At 39.9% G+C, this 14,868-nt stretch overlaps 1 protein-coding gene across 1 annotated transcript in view; it reads right to left on the reverse strand.

Moving 5' to 3' along the window:
- Nucleotides 1–3,651: 3,651 nt before the first annotated feature.
- The window catches only part of LOC143211246 (dynein axonemal heavy chain 5-like), a 181,294-nt gene continuing 170,077 nt past the window's right edge, over nt 3,652–14,868 (reverse strand). Inside the window, exons 7-10 of the mRNA XM_076428730.1 lie at nt 14,432–14,605; nt 5,966–6,195; nt 5,685–5,884; nt 3,652–5,526 (exon numbers count right to left, since the gene is read on the reverse strand). Coding sequence (XP_076284845.1) covers nt 5,435–5,526; nt 5,685–5,884; nt 5,966–6,195; nt 14,432–14,605 — 696 coding nt within the window. The 3' untranslated portion in view covers nt 3,652–5,434. The remainder of the gene's footprint in view (nt 5,527–5,684; nt 5,885–5,965; nt 6,196–14,431; nt 14,606–14,868) is intronic.

The following is a 14,868-nucleotide window of genomic DNA, read 5'->3' on the forward strand; positions in this document are numbered from 1 at the left end:
ACATAGGTTAGTACTTTTTTTATAACGAATGTCCAGCTGCATCGATTGATGTATTATAAAATACCTCATTCCATTTAAAAAAATATCGATGACCTTGAAATCTTGTAAAAAAATGACCTTGAGAAAAAACTTTTACAAAACAATACAACTTTATTCTGTGGAGATTTTTTGTACGACTAATAATAACCGAGATATTTAGGTGTTCCCATTTATGTGGGACACCCTGTATATACTATGGATGCGGTATTGCCATAAGCCAGCTGCACAGCCTTTTGTCCCGAATTGATTGTAGAATACAATGCTAGCGCCGCCAAGGAGTGCCCAGTGTACTGTATCCCCCGTACTCCTCTTCACCTCCGTGATCCTCTATACTTTGCCATGTGTTCGCGTCCCTTTAGGTGGCGCTGCTTTCAATCGAGTTGATTGGACGAATTCGAACACCATGGTGTCGATATATATATATATATATATATATATATATATATATATATATATTGTGACGTTGCAAGCCTGCGACGTCACTTCTCCGTTTGAGAAACGGTCAATAACCGTATCGGGAGTGGACCGGACCGACCGTTAGTGATTACGGAAACCACCCGCAAGATTGAGCGCTCCTTAAGGAAGTTAATAAGATCGAAGATCGCTCCTAATGCCATCTGTTACACGCGCCGAGAGTGGCCACTTTCAGGAACGTGCCTAGGGAGCGACAAATACCGACAATGCGCCCCGCATCATAGGATCAGCCGACGACGAACTATTGGCCATAATCAAAAACATTCCGGATCCGGAGAGGTAGCAAGGGGCACCGCTGCACACGAGCTAATAAACTCGGAGGCGACGATCTGGGACAAAGGAGCCGCCACTGCAGGTCAGCAGCTATTTGGTGGTCCCGCCGTCGTCTCACCTGGCTACAGACGGTTCCGGCAGGGTGGTGCGGAGGAGCGCCTCGGAGGATTAATCCTCCCCGGTCGTCGTAAGACGATCGGTAGTTGGTGTTGGAAAGGTCGGGGGCCCGACGACCTGTTCGGATAGTTCGATCCTGCGGCTAGTCGTAGTCGCGTTGCGGGTGCGCCCCTAGGGAATTTCGGTAGGGCGAAAGGAGTGGGGAGATCGAGAATCGAAGCGCTCCGTCGAGGCGGATCCGCGGATCACTGTCGCGCTGGTTATCGAGTAGACGAGTCGTTTCCATAGATCCATCGAACTTCCGAGGTCCGAATTCCGTAGTACAACGGACACGCGACGCGGGTGGTTATTTCCGAGCGAGCGTAGGAACCGAAGGCAGAATTACCGGCCTGAAGTAGAAGGTCCGGCGAGCCTACGTCTACCACGGTAAGTCGACAAGTGATCCTCGGTCGTATTTTAGTGTTGGCTCGATATTTAGTGCGAGGACGAGGCGAGTGCGTATCGTCCTCGAACAATTGGTGATAGCCGAGGCATTTGGCCTCGTGCTTGGTGCTCGCGTTCTCTTGGAGAACGCTGTGAGCCTTTTCGAGCAGTCTCCCCTTCGATTCGTCGGAAGTCTTCCTTAAGGAGCCGTGTCGGAAAAGGATAGTTTCGATATTAGCGAATTCGGTAAAGTACCGTTCAGTGCGCTCGTCAATCTCGCGACAGTCCGTCGAAACTGCGCCGTACATCTGCGTCCCGCGAATTCTCGTCTCTCGCGAGACGTGCATTGTACCGTCGTACCGTACTTTCTAGAATCGCGAAATCTCGACTAACGCGCTCCGCGATCGAAGATCCATCGCAATAGTGTATTAGGAGCGCGGGCTCCCGGGTTGCGGCCACGTGGCCGCCCACCTGTAATTTATCATTTGACACCGAATAAATTAGTTCGAGCCATAATCGTTTCGAGTTTATTTCCGACCTGCGAGAAACGTCCTGCCGCGAGGGCTGTCCCCGTTATCCACTGTGTCCGAACTCCTGGCCGTTCGTGTCGTAGAATTCTGTCGGCGATTGCGAGAAGAGTCGAAGCTCGTGTTCGACTTCCGCGAACACGAGACTTTGGTGTTCTTTAGTGCGGTACTTCCGCGTACCTGGCGCCCGAACAATTGTTCAGTTAGTGTTCCCTTCGAGTATTCTCGTCAATCGCATTTGTCCCGAGAGGACCGTGTCCGCGCGGCAGCGCACGGCCCGTCCTCAGCGACTGTAAATTCTCGGGATTGACCCCTTGAGCCGGTCAGAAAGCCGAGCGAAAAGAGGCAACGTTACAATATATATATCAGTGTACGCGGTTTGGGTTAGGTACGCGTCTGAGCTGCCTCGAGGACTAGGGCCGTCACAGGGAGCGAGACGCGCGGCCGTGAAAGGAGGCGTAGCGAGCAGGGTTGCCAGATGCTGCCCCTTACGTTTTCGTCCCTCGCCACCAAGCTGCGTTAGGGTGCGTTTATAGTTCCTGACTCGCGAGACGTTGTCTCACGAGCTTTTGGTCTCGCGAGACGTTGTCTCACGAGCTTTTGGTCTCGCGAGACAGCGGGTCAGAAATTTCGAGCGGGGTCGACGGGCCCACTGTGCGAGGCACGAAAAAAGGTCTCTACGGCTTCACGGTTCGTTTAGGTAAACTACCGATAGCTTTCCTTTAAGGCGGTAGGATATCTTCGGAGACCCTTTTTTGTGCCACGCACAGCGGGCCCGTCGACCCGCTCGAAATTTATGACCCGCTTGTCTCGCGAGACCAAAAGCTCGTGAGACCAAAAGCTCGTGAGACAGGAACTATAAACGCACCCTTAAGCCTGCCTTCGCTTCCCCCACTCTTACCACTGCCGCTGCCGCGTACCGCGTGGAGCATGCTACCGAGTGGCGCAGAAAACACCGTACGCTTATACAAGCTGATTTGCTTCGGAAAGGTAGGCTATACTGCTATAATGAAATAAATTTATTCGTGTATTGTTAAATAAACACAAATTAAGGTTTGAAAAATGTATATTTGCGACACCTGCTAATTACAATCACTGCTATTGCTTTCGCTAGTATTCTATTCTACCTAAAGGTAGGCTATACTGCAATAACGAAATAAATTTATTCTTGTATATTGTTAAATAAACACAAATTATGTTTTAAAAAATGTATATTTGCGACCTGCTAATTACAATCATCGCTTTCGCTGGTAAATTCGCTTTCGCTTCCTATAATTAAATTTTCAAATTCTTGCGGTATACTTTCTTTCTTGTACATATCGCTATTAAAATTCTGTATAAAATCGTCGCTTATAACATAATCGCTACATTTCATATGAGTATTCCTAAATACTAATTTAACTCTACCGAATGCAGCAACCATTTGAGGCTGCAGTCGATTGCGATCTGCCGTTTTCATTTCACTTATTAGGGAGAAAAATCGTTCAATTTCTGCGTTTGATTGTGATAACGATAAACATGCCAGTGCCAAACTTGAAATATTATTAAATAGTTTTTTACCGTTACTATCACACATGTCATTAATTTCGTACCAAAATTGAACGATTTTTCTCCCTAATAAGTGAAATGAAAACGGCAGATCGCAATCGACTGCAGCCTCAAATGTTTGCTGCACTCGGTAGAGTTAAATTAGAATTTAGGAATACTCATATGAAATGTAGCGATTATGTTATAAGCGACGATTTTACACAGAATTTTAATAGCGATATGTACAAGAAAGAAAGTATACCGCAAGAATTTGAAAATTTAACTAGAGGGTTATTGTTGCTTGCTCGCTTCGCTCGCTCGCAAGTAGGGTTGTTTTTGCTCGCTCGCTTTGCGAGCTCGCGGATAGGACTGCTCTTGCGAAAGGGTTAGTGGTACGCATGGCTAGTAGTACCTATAGCTATTAATGTTTTTTTTGATTTGCTGTGTGACTCTCCACGAGCCACACAAAGAACGTCCCGATTCGTTAGTTGCAGTATATTATTATCATTATTTTTAGTAAGTTTTAAGAAGATTATACGTTTTTAGGGAAATTCAATAGTTTTCTACTTATCAAAATGTTTGCTATATGGCGTCGCATTAAACCAACATCGTATGCTCGTTGCTCGCTTGGTTCCTTGTTATAGCATACTAATGTTGCAAAATAAATTGTCTTAATTAGGTTTTCGCAAACGATACAACTCCTCATTATCCGGGTTTGCAGTATTGATCTTGGTTTTCTTCGATACTGTTAATTTAAATTGTCCCAAAATATATAAACTCCTCAATTTTGAAACTCTGCTCAGCTCTACATACAACATTTGTAAAGTTCATTTTTCTGATGTTTTAAAATTCAAACATACTTTCTCGTATGTTTGTCCTTGACTTTTATGAATCGCAATCGCTTCATCAGGAACCACTGGAAATGGACTACGTGTGATTTGATATTTTTCCTCACTCGACATATTTACTTGATTCGATATTTTTATTATTGGTGTAAAATTTTGATCAATATTTGCATTTTTCATATAATCACGATAACGAGTTCTTACTTTCACTCCTACTCTGGCCAATTGAAAATCTAACCACAATATAGACGGAATTTTAGTATTTTCTTGAAAAGTAATAAATTTTAATATTCCGCATGTGTGCTCCATTAACCAATCTGTTATCAACATCAATGTTATTAATAATTATCATATAGTTTATATTAATGTTCAATTTAATCTCTGTTAATAATTCCTTTTGAACTGATTGTTTTTTTAAAGATTGTAATACATATACATTTTTTTTTGTACTTTCATCGATATTCTTTGAAAATGTATTCTCGGGAGTAGAGATGATTAACTCACTCTTGCATTGGGATAATTTTCGATTATTGTAAGCGGAAACATCATCGTAAGATACAAAAAAAAATTTTTTTTAATTTTTTTTTTAATTTTAAAAAATCGAAAAAAAATTTTTTTGTGTAATTACGTTTGTTTCTTCGGTAGAAACTTTCCGTTCTCTCGTATAAATTGCATTGTTGAATGAACTTCTTTCGAAAAAAACTAAAAAAACTAAAAAACTACTCGACCAAAATGGACCAAAATCTAATCAGCTCTAAGTTACAGCGGGGCACATCGATTGCATCATTCATCATCCTGATCGCGTTGTTACTTTTTCTGAAAACGTTAACAAAAAATTTGATTACATAGAAACAGCATACGCGCGCGCGCGCACAAACACACACACACATACGAACATTTTGCTGAAAATAGTCTAAAATGCCTGCAATCACCATGAAACGTGAAGATCTGCTAAAAAAATCGATTTTCGGGGTCATTACAATAACTTCCCTATAAAATCGGGAAGTTAATTATATCGTGTTTGGTACCATTTTAATCAGAAAAATGCTACAAATAAATTGATGAGAGTCTCATAAGAAAATAATGAAAAATATAGAAGTTTTGTAACTGGATTAGCAGTCGTTCACACCGATATACCCGAGCCGAGATCAGATTACTACAGTGGAGGGCATATTTTGTCTGCCTTCAACGTGCACGACCTTTTTGCAACTATCCTCTATGAGGATGTACTGTATCTCGTTCGTAGCATCGTTTCTTCGACATCGTGGAAGCGAGATATCTCGTCCATTGTAGGGAAAGGGCTAAAAACCAACGGAGATATTTTCGGTAAAAATGTTAGATGCCTCACCCTGTATGTACAAAAAGTTTCATAGACGTTATCTACTAAATAAAAATGAACAAATTAATAAGGTGTCCTATCTGTTTGTCGCTGACTGTACTTTCCAAACGATTTTCATACCTTCTCCCAATAGTAAGCCTTCCATTCGTCTGTTGAAGAGGTTCTTGTAGTCCTGTATCAGCTCGAACATCGTCAAAATTTTTCTGATCCTGTCGCAAAACGAATCGAACCTGCCAAACACGTGGGTTTCCGAGAAGGAGAACTCCTGTTCGGTGACAGCCGGCGAACATCGGACTAGCCTGTAGGTTTCCCTGTAAGCCCTTCAAACGCGACAACCTTTATCGTTCTTTTCTGCTCGGTGAAGACGGACAAATATGCTTGACATCAAATTTTGCCATTACTTGTTCAGTCTTAAGCAATGCTTCAGCTTCGATCGGGCTGCTGCTCGATCTTGACCCCAGACTGTTTCGCGGCCTCGATTGGTGACGTAGTCTCTGCAGGCCACGATCATTTGGTTCGTGATCTTTATCATTAACGAGCTGGTTCGTTCAGATGTGTTGTAGTATCTCGACACGCTGTATATCAGCCGAACTGTTTGCAACAATGACACGAGAGAATCCCTCATTTTTACCTAATAAATCATTAGAAAATTTCCGTTATTTTTTATCAATATACAGGATGGTTCATCAGATATTACCACCTCGGGCAACATGCAGCCGAATATTGCAAAATCATTGCTCGGAAACGTAAAAGAACGACTTTTTAGGCAAACAGCGCGCTAGATTGATCTTTTATCTAGCGATTTTGACTACTAAAAACCCCCGTCTTTGCATTATCGAGAAATCAGAACCCATTTCCCTGGTCCTAGCCATTCTCGCGTACGTATACGTGGTCTAGCGGTGTGTGAGTGTACTCTAGCGGTGTGTGAGTGTTCACGCGCGACCGTCATCGGCTCGGAGACGGCCCCCTTAAGAAAATCAGAGCTAACGCCTTCTGGTCTTTCTTCGTCCACGCGGCAGCATTTGCTTCTGTTTTTAATTCTGTGCCGCTTGTGTAGGCCCACAAATCATCGTAGATTAGCAATCCTTTTACTTTTAGTTTCCAGGACTCGTAATTCTTTCCTCCCAGCTTGGTAATTTGTATCGGGTTCAACGTTGCCATTGTTCGTCTTTTTTTTCACCACGTGCTTTACTTTTAATTTACTTTCTTTGTATTTTTAGTACACTGGGCCCATAACCTGTTGGATATTTAGGTTTAACCTCAGTGGAATACTGTAAATATATATATATCTTTATTATAAGATATATGATACAAAGTACAAAATACACTTGGCCGCAACGCCCTAACCTCACTTATTCTAATACCGAAAAACCGCGTGTTGTCGTAACGCTTAACCGAACCAGCCTCCTCGACTCGCCGATCCCCCGCTAGGGGCATTGGGCATGCGATTGCACACATAGACGTGCCACTCGGTGATACGTCTTGACAAATTGATCCCTTAATTCTTTTGAGGAGTGTATTTTGAGGCCTTAGCTACAAGTAGGTGTGTATATTATTTGATTAAAACATTAATTGAAAACAAATAAATTCAAAGTTTGTCTGGAAACAGTTTATAAAACAGTCTATTTTCAACTTTTATTAGAAAAAAGGATATAATTTAAGCAAAAAACCTTTAAGGAAAAACCTTTAGGCAAAATATAATTATCACGCATAATAATATTGATATTTTAAAATAAATTGATAATCAGACGTTACTTAAGTAATAATTATTAATTCAAATATTAGATGTCCAAGTTTAGAACTGTTTTGAAATATAAGTACCCCATGCTGGGACGGGATGGCAGTAGCTGTCCAACTATTTATAAGCTTATATTCAATGTGCATACGCCTTAAGCCGGACACGTGTTTGCGACTAAAAGCAACTAGTTGTTGTTACACTTAAATGGCAAATTGTTTAACTAAAGTGTACGCATAATTAGTCTTCATCAGCTTGTAAAAAGAGATAAACAGAATTTAAAAAATGCAAAAGAACAAGAAATCAATAGAAATTTACACGAAAGAAAAAAGATAATTACACAACAAATTAAAGATATTAAGTTAAAAGTCAATGATGAATCTAAAAATATAAGGTCTAAAGCAAGTAATGAAAATAATGATGAAATTAAAGAAGAGAAAGCGAAATTATGCACTCAATTAAAAAATATGGAGAAAGAAGTATTGTCTTTTGAAATGCTTGCTTTACAACAACAAAAAAATGAAAATTAGACTGGATACAATTTAATATAATAATATTTTAATATGTAAATCAGTAAAGATTTAATAAAGTTCGACGTTGTAGATATAATTAAATGTAAATTCTATTTGTCCCGGTATAGGCTTTACTTTTGTCCAGGTACTAGCTTAGATTGGATTTAATATGGCCAACTGTGTAGGTTGGAATTATACTTGTTACAATACAATTAAGATATTAATCTATGATTTAATATTTGATTCTGGTGTAATATAATATCTGATTTTGCTATTTTAAATTACATTACAAAATCTGAATTTTATGTTAAAACCTTTAAAAAATTATTTTTGTTTATCTAAATCAGGCCTGGCCAACACGCGGTCCGCAACGTTAAATTGTGCAGACCGCCGGGCGATTTTATATTTCTATTGAAACGTTTGTTTCTCGTTGTATGTATACAAAAATATTAAGTGAATGAAAATGTGCATGTGTCATTGTTATAATGCAACGTATAGCAATCAAATTTTATTCACTTTGTATTTGTATCACATTTTTTAAAAGCATGTTTACCTAAAGTGCGGCCCGCTGTAACGTTACGCGTTATCAAAGTGGCCCGTGAAACCATTTGAGTTGGCTAGGCCTGATCTAAACTGATAAAATTAAAGGTAGCGAGTTTACTGTAGTTTACGAAACTTTAAAGTCGTTTTCTAAGAGGACGTTTGACTTGATGGTTCCTTTGAGACTTGTGTTCTTCGCGATGAGTACTATACAATACGATGCAATCAAAAACAATTTTGACTATTAGATTCAAGGTTAGGGTCAATTTTGTGGTCCATTTTTAACGGAACTCCACCGCTCCAGAGATGCAGAATCACGTTCTAGTGGTCAGGGTATCCACAACCCCTTCAAGTCCGGGAAATGGGAGGTTCCTTAGGTCATTTGAAGCAACATTTTCCTTTGCACCAAAACACGGACCAATCAGAGCGCGACCTAGACGCGCGATGGCACGTTCAGCCCGGCGCACAGTGGTCGATTTGCTCCAAAACGTGCCCAAAAATCGAAAAAATGAATTTTCAAATCGAGAGTTTTGGATCCTTGGGTTGGTTGTACTTATGTTTGGGCTATTTTATGGTTATTGAAAAAAGTGTCTGGCCCTTCTACCAAACCAGGAAATTCAGTATGAAAGTAACATTCTTTGAGAGCGCAGCGACGTACTACGAATTATCGCGTCAGCAAAGTGTGCATAACTCGCTACATATACATTATATTGTGCTAATTTTCATTCCATAATATGGAGGGTACCCCTGGAGGTGAGTAAATCATACTTATGTATTGTATAAAGTGCAAATAATTATGGATAATCTATTATACGGGATGTATAAAAATTTCATACAAAAATTTTAGAACACTAGGGAAATAGTTACGATTTTGAGGGATTGTGAGCATGGGACTTGTACACACTTTTAGATTATAGTATCACCCAGTAGAATCAACAAAGATCGGACACCCCCAGGTGCCACTTTAGTTATTATAACTATTTTTGTAATGCGGAGTGCATGTCCGTATTCAATCCTCTTGGGGGCCGTAGTTGCTGCGAGCACTATGGCCACCACCGGGAGCGAGACGCGCGGCCGGGAGAAGTGGGGGTATTCCACGGGTATTCCTTGAGAACCCCTATCACGCGTGCTGCTTCTGGCCATGCCTGTAATAGATTCTATCTCTTAGATTATTCTGCTGTTAGTGTATAGCGGATCGATTTGAAGTTTTTTTGTAATTTTGACATCAGATTTATAATCAGCGACCCTAAAAACCTATGAGTATCAATTTTGAACTAAATTGGAGTACTCTTTCCTATTTTGGGCACGTTTTGGCGATTTCCGATCACTGTGCGGCGCGGCGCGCCGGGAGACGAGCGTGGTGTAACGCCGCGATGCCGTAACAAACAAGAGTTTCTCGAGATTATGTGAATCCTACCCAATTTGGATGAGCTTTGGATATGTTGTCAAGACCATGATTCTGAACAACATTACCCTTTACAGTTTGTGTCGGTCGGAAGAACTTTACTTGTCAATTCATATGGATGGATGGAGAGAAGAAGCACAGAAACTGATTGTATTAAAAACTCACTTATTCAGCCGTAAATCCATGTGCTGCCTCGAAATGTGTGTCACTGGGTCACTCGGTGACGAACTGCACAGATATCTTCAGGTATACGGCAGTACCGAGAGCTAAGGGACGTACGACCAGGTCGACGAACTGCACAGCCGGTGGTAGAAGGCCTAAGGGATGCGCGGTCAAGTCGACGATCCAGAATTTCACTTTCACTTTCGAATCGATAAATAATTCGCATGTTTATTTCACACAGATGCCTTGAAATTTTCCACACTCACAATCAGTGTTCACATTTGTCAACACATAGTTATGCACTAATAATAATTGCCATATCCCTTGTCCTGCTGCACAAATCACAACAATCAGGTAATGCAATCACTAGACTGCGGATTTCATGCATTTGTAGCAAACATGAGTAGGTGCATTTTAAGACAGTAGAGAGATTAAAATAATTTCAAAACACCAATGTATTATTTTCAACTTCCTAAATTGATCACACTAAAAATCAAATATCTGTCTGGCTGTCCCTTGTAATAGCGACAGCCACCTTTCATTTTACATAAAGATCCGCAGTCTAGTGATCAGTTAAAACATCACTATCAAAAACACAGCTAATAGCAACCGTTAGCTTTGAATTGACAAGTCTTTGGAGATGTTCTCTCTACCGCGGCTCGAACGACACTGATTTTCCGCAAGAGTTTTCTGAAGAATTTAAGAAGGGCATTATGAACGTCGAAATTCGAAATGCACGATGTAGCACGTTTACGAAAACGACGGGACGGTTAGACGAAAAACAGGATATGAGACGGACCGCTTTAAGTTTTATGGCAATCACATGTTTAGTTTTTCCTTCAGATTGGTACGCAGAGTCGATGGGTAACCGTTCGAAAACGTCGCGACTGTCCTTCTTTTAGAAAGTTTCTTAAGGAAGGTATAGGACAATAGGGATGCTATGCTGACCTGACATTTTTACCCCTTGCTGGGTAAAAGGATAGTCGCGACGTTTTCGAACGGTTACCCATCGACTCTGCGTACCAATCTGCAGGAAAAACTAAACATGTGATTGCCATAAATCTTACAGCGATCCTTCTCGTATCCTGTTTTCCGTCTAACCGTCCCGTCGTATTCGTAAACGTGCTACAGCGTGCATTTCGAATTTCGACATTCATAATGCCCTTCTTAAATTCTTCAGAAAACAATTGCGGAAAATCAGTGTCGTTCGAGCCGCGGTAGAGAGAACATCTCCAAAGACTTGTAAATTCAAAGCTAACGGTTGCTATTAGCTGTGTTTTTGATAGTGATATTTATACTAATCACTAGACTGCGAATCTTTATGCAAAATGAATGTTGGCTGCCGCTATTACAAGGGACAGGAGCCAGACAGATATTTGATTCTTACTGTGATCATTTTAAGAATTTGAAAATAATACATTGGTGTTTTGAAATTATTTTAATCTCTCTACTATATTAAAATGCACCTACTCATGTTTGCTACAAATGCATGAAATCCGCAGTCTAGTGATTGCATTACCTGATTGTTGTGATTTGTGCAGCAGTACAAGGGATATGGCAATTATTATTAGTGCATAACTATGTGTTGACAAATGTGTACAGTGATTGTGAATGTGGAAAAATTTCAAGGCATCTGTGTGAAATAAACATACGAATTATTTATCGATTCGAAAGTGAAAGTGAAATTCTGGATCGTCGACTTGACCGCGCATCCCTTAGGCCTTCTACCACCGGCTGTGCAGTTCGTCGACCAGGCCGTACGTCCCTTGACTTTCGGTAATACCGTATACCTGAAGACATCTGTGCAGTTCGTCACCGAGTGACCCAGTGGCACACATTTCGAAGCAGCAAATGGATTTACGGCTGAATAAGTGAGTTTTTAATACAATCAGATTCTGCTTCTTCTCTCGTTCGAGTAAAGTTGCCGTAAGTCGGGTAAAGAGATCCATCCGTATGAATTGACAAGTAAAGTTCTTCCGACCGACAAAAACTGTAAAGGGTAATGTTGTTCAGAATCATGGTCTTGACAACATATCCAAAGCTCATCCAAATCGGGGAAGATTCACATAATCTCGTGAAACTCTTGTTCGTTGCGGCATCGCGCATCGCGGCGTTACGCCACGCTCGTCTCCCGGCGCCCACGCCGCACAGTGGTCTAAACGGGCCATTTAGCTGGACAAAACTATTCTAGCATTATTTTAAGATTTAAAGCCGTAGTTAAGTAGGTCATTGGATTCGTCTTGACATCAGCTACAACAATATGAAATAAACAATATTTAGTAGCATTTAAAAAATTAACATGATAATATTTTTTATTTAAAAAAAAATTTTTGTCAAATTTTTTTATTGAAATTTATAGATGACCGAGTATCGATTAACTTTTGTTCGAAACATTTTCTTGCCAGATTATCCGAAATGTTCAAAACATCGTGGTGACGATTGGGGATTTGCACCGAAAAGCTTCCGAACCGAAACTTTTCATTGGATTTAGCTGGCCAAAATTATTTATAATGTTTAATGATCCCGCAACGTTTTCAAATCACATATAGTATCATTTTGTATTTGTTTAAGTATTTTAAAAACATCATTTCATCTCAAGTGTTTACGTCTGGAAAGCGTGCGCGCCCGAAACGCAAGGACCGCTTGGCGCGATAAACAAAATGCTGTAAAAAAAAAGGTGCAGACTCGTGCAACTTTTTTTTGTTTTGCTGTAAGCCCAAACCTTTGACAATTACAACCGCTCTTAAAAAAATTCTCGGACGCAACCTGATATACAACGTAATTACTCATAAAGTGTTACAATCGTAACAAATCTTATTTACGTACTAATCGTGTTGAAGTGTAAATAATTACCATAAGATATGCAATAAAAAGATACAAAATTGTTGAAAGTATAGTCCATGCTTACTTGCAAAACTTTTATACTGGAAAGAAATGTGAACAACTTATTTGAAACATATAAAAACTGTCTCATCGAATTTTAGCAGCAAGACACGTACTACGAAAATCTTTAACTTTCGATGAAGTACAGCACTTCATGGGTGCCTGAATGATAAAAAAAATGTTAGTAGATTGTCCCCCATATATTAAACTACAGCAAGCACCAAAAATTTCACACTTTAGGTAAATTTTTGAAATCGACTTTTGGCCAGCTAAATCGCTGAAAGGGACCACTGTGCGCCGCGCCGCACAGCGGGTAAAATCGACGTTCTAGTTGTTCACGCCTATTTCACCATTATTTCAATACATAAAGACCACATTAAATAGGTCGTTGGATTCGTCTTGCCGTCAGCTATAACATTATTGAATAAAAAATATATAGTTATAAATAAATAATGAAGATGACCACAATTTTTTATTGAAAAAAAATTTTTTTGGAAATTTTTTGTATTGATATTTGTAAAAGAATGTGTACTGATTACTTTTTGTAGGAAACATTTTTTTATCACATCACCGGAAATGTCTGAAAACTCGTGTGAATAATGAATAATTTGGCCACGATTTCGATCGAACTCACAACTGTGCGCGTGTCACGCGACGCTTTAAACTATCATAACTTCGGATAATGGATTATAACGGATCTAAATTTTGCACGATCTTTTAGAGGAGATCTTGCCGAAAATGTTCCACTTTGTCAGACCATGGGAATCCCCGGGATGACAACTTTATCCCTTGTCAAAGGTGAAAAACTTCGACGATTTTCCTTAGTTGATTAAATATTTTTTTTTATAATAAATTATGAACAATGATGTTTAGTTCCTGGTGCGTTCTCAACATAGATATACATTCTTCATATAAAAAAAAATTGGTCGCTTAATCTTCAGTAGGTTTTCCAGGACATCATTATGAAGATAAGGAATTTTTCGGTGATAAATCGTATCTGAAAAAGTTTGATCTTTGAACGTTTATTGTAACGAGAGTTTTTAATAGCTTTAATTAATATTATCGTTTTCGAATGTAATAGACATTTAAGAAACATTGTGCATTCGTTAAAAATCGATATGAGGACTTTGAGTTTTTAGCCCGTGAACAGCTAGAACGTCGATTTTACCCACTGTGCGCCGGGCTGAACGTGCCATCGCGCGTCTAGGTCGCGCTCCGATTGGTTCGTGTTTTTCGTTAATAACTCCTAAACAAAGCCCCGGCTGACATTGGTGCAAAGGAAAATGTTGCTTCAAATGATCTAAGGAATCTCCCATTTCCCGGACTTGAAGGGGTTTTGGGACACCCTGTATAATTTTGAACAGCCCTGTACAATTAACATCTGTTTTTAACTTGCTTGAACTGAATTGTTGCTATTCTTATAACGTAGAAAACGATGCTACCGAGAATAAATGGACGCAGTCTGATACCATTGTTCGTTTTGACTAGAGTCTGTGATTTATTCTTATAAAATTCAGCTAATCTGTATCGACATTAAAATAATTTACAAAGAAAAGGAATGAACAGAGTTTAAAAAAGGTATGATAAGTGCTAACAAGAGCTTCTAGAAAGTATTTATCAGTGATCTCACCGGATCGTCCAGGTACAAACAGTGACAGCACTTCTCCAAAGCTTGGATAAACTTGGCGTTGTCTTTGGCTTCGTTGTAACAGTAAGTGACTTCATCTTCGGCGTCGACCCAGTGTTTGATCAACTTGGAGCGCGCAACTTGGAGACACAGCAGCGACATTTGTATCTCTTGGTCCTTTAGAAACGACACGGGAAGCATGTTTTTAATTTTCGTTGGCGTATCGACGCGACGCACAGTGGGGTATTTGCCCGTAAAACCGGAAAGAACTATTTTGGCGTTATTTGTAGGCTCAAGGTCATAACAAAGTAGGTGGTTAAATTTGTCTTGACATCAGCTATAACATTATGAGATAAAAAATGTATTTCAACATTTAAAAAATCAAAATGATTTTTATTTTTTGTCGGAAAATTTTTTCCGAAATTTTATATAAAGGGTGT

The sequence above is a fragment of the Lasioglossum baleicum genome, chromosome 8 (assembly GCF_051020765.1).
Source record: "Lasioglossum baleicum chromosome 8, iyLasBale1, whole genome shotgun sequence".
Classification (NCBI taxonomy): Eukaryota; Metazoa; Arthropoda; class Insecta; order Hymenoptera; family Halictidae; genus Lasioglossum; species Lasioglossum baleicum.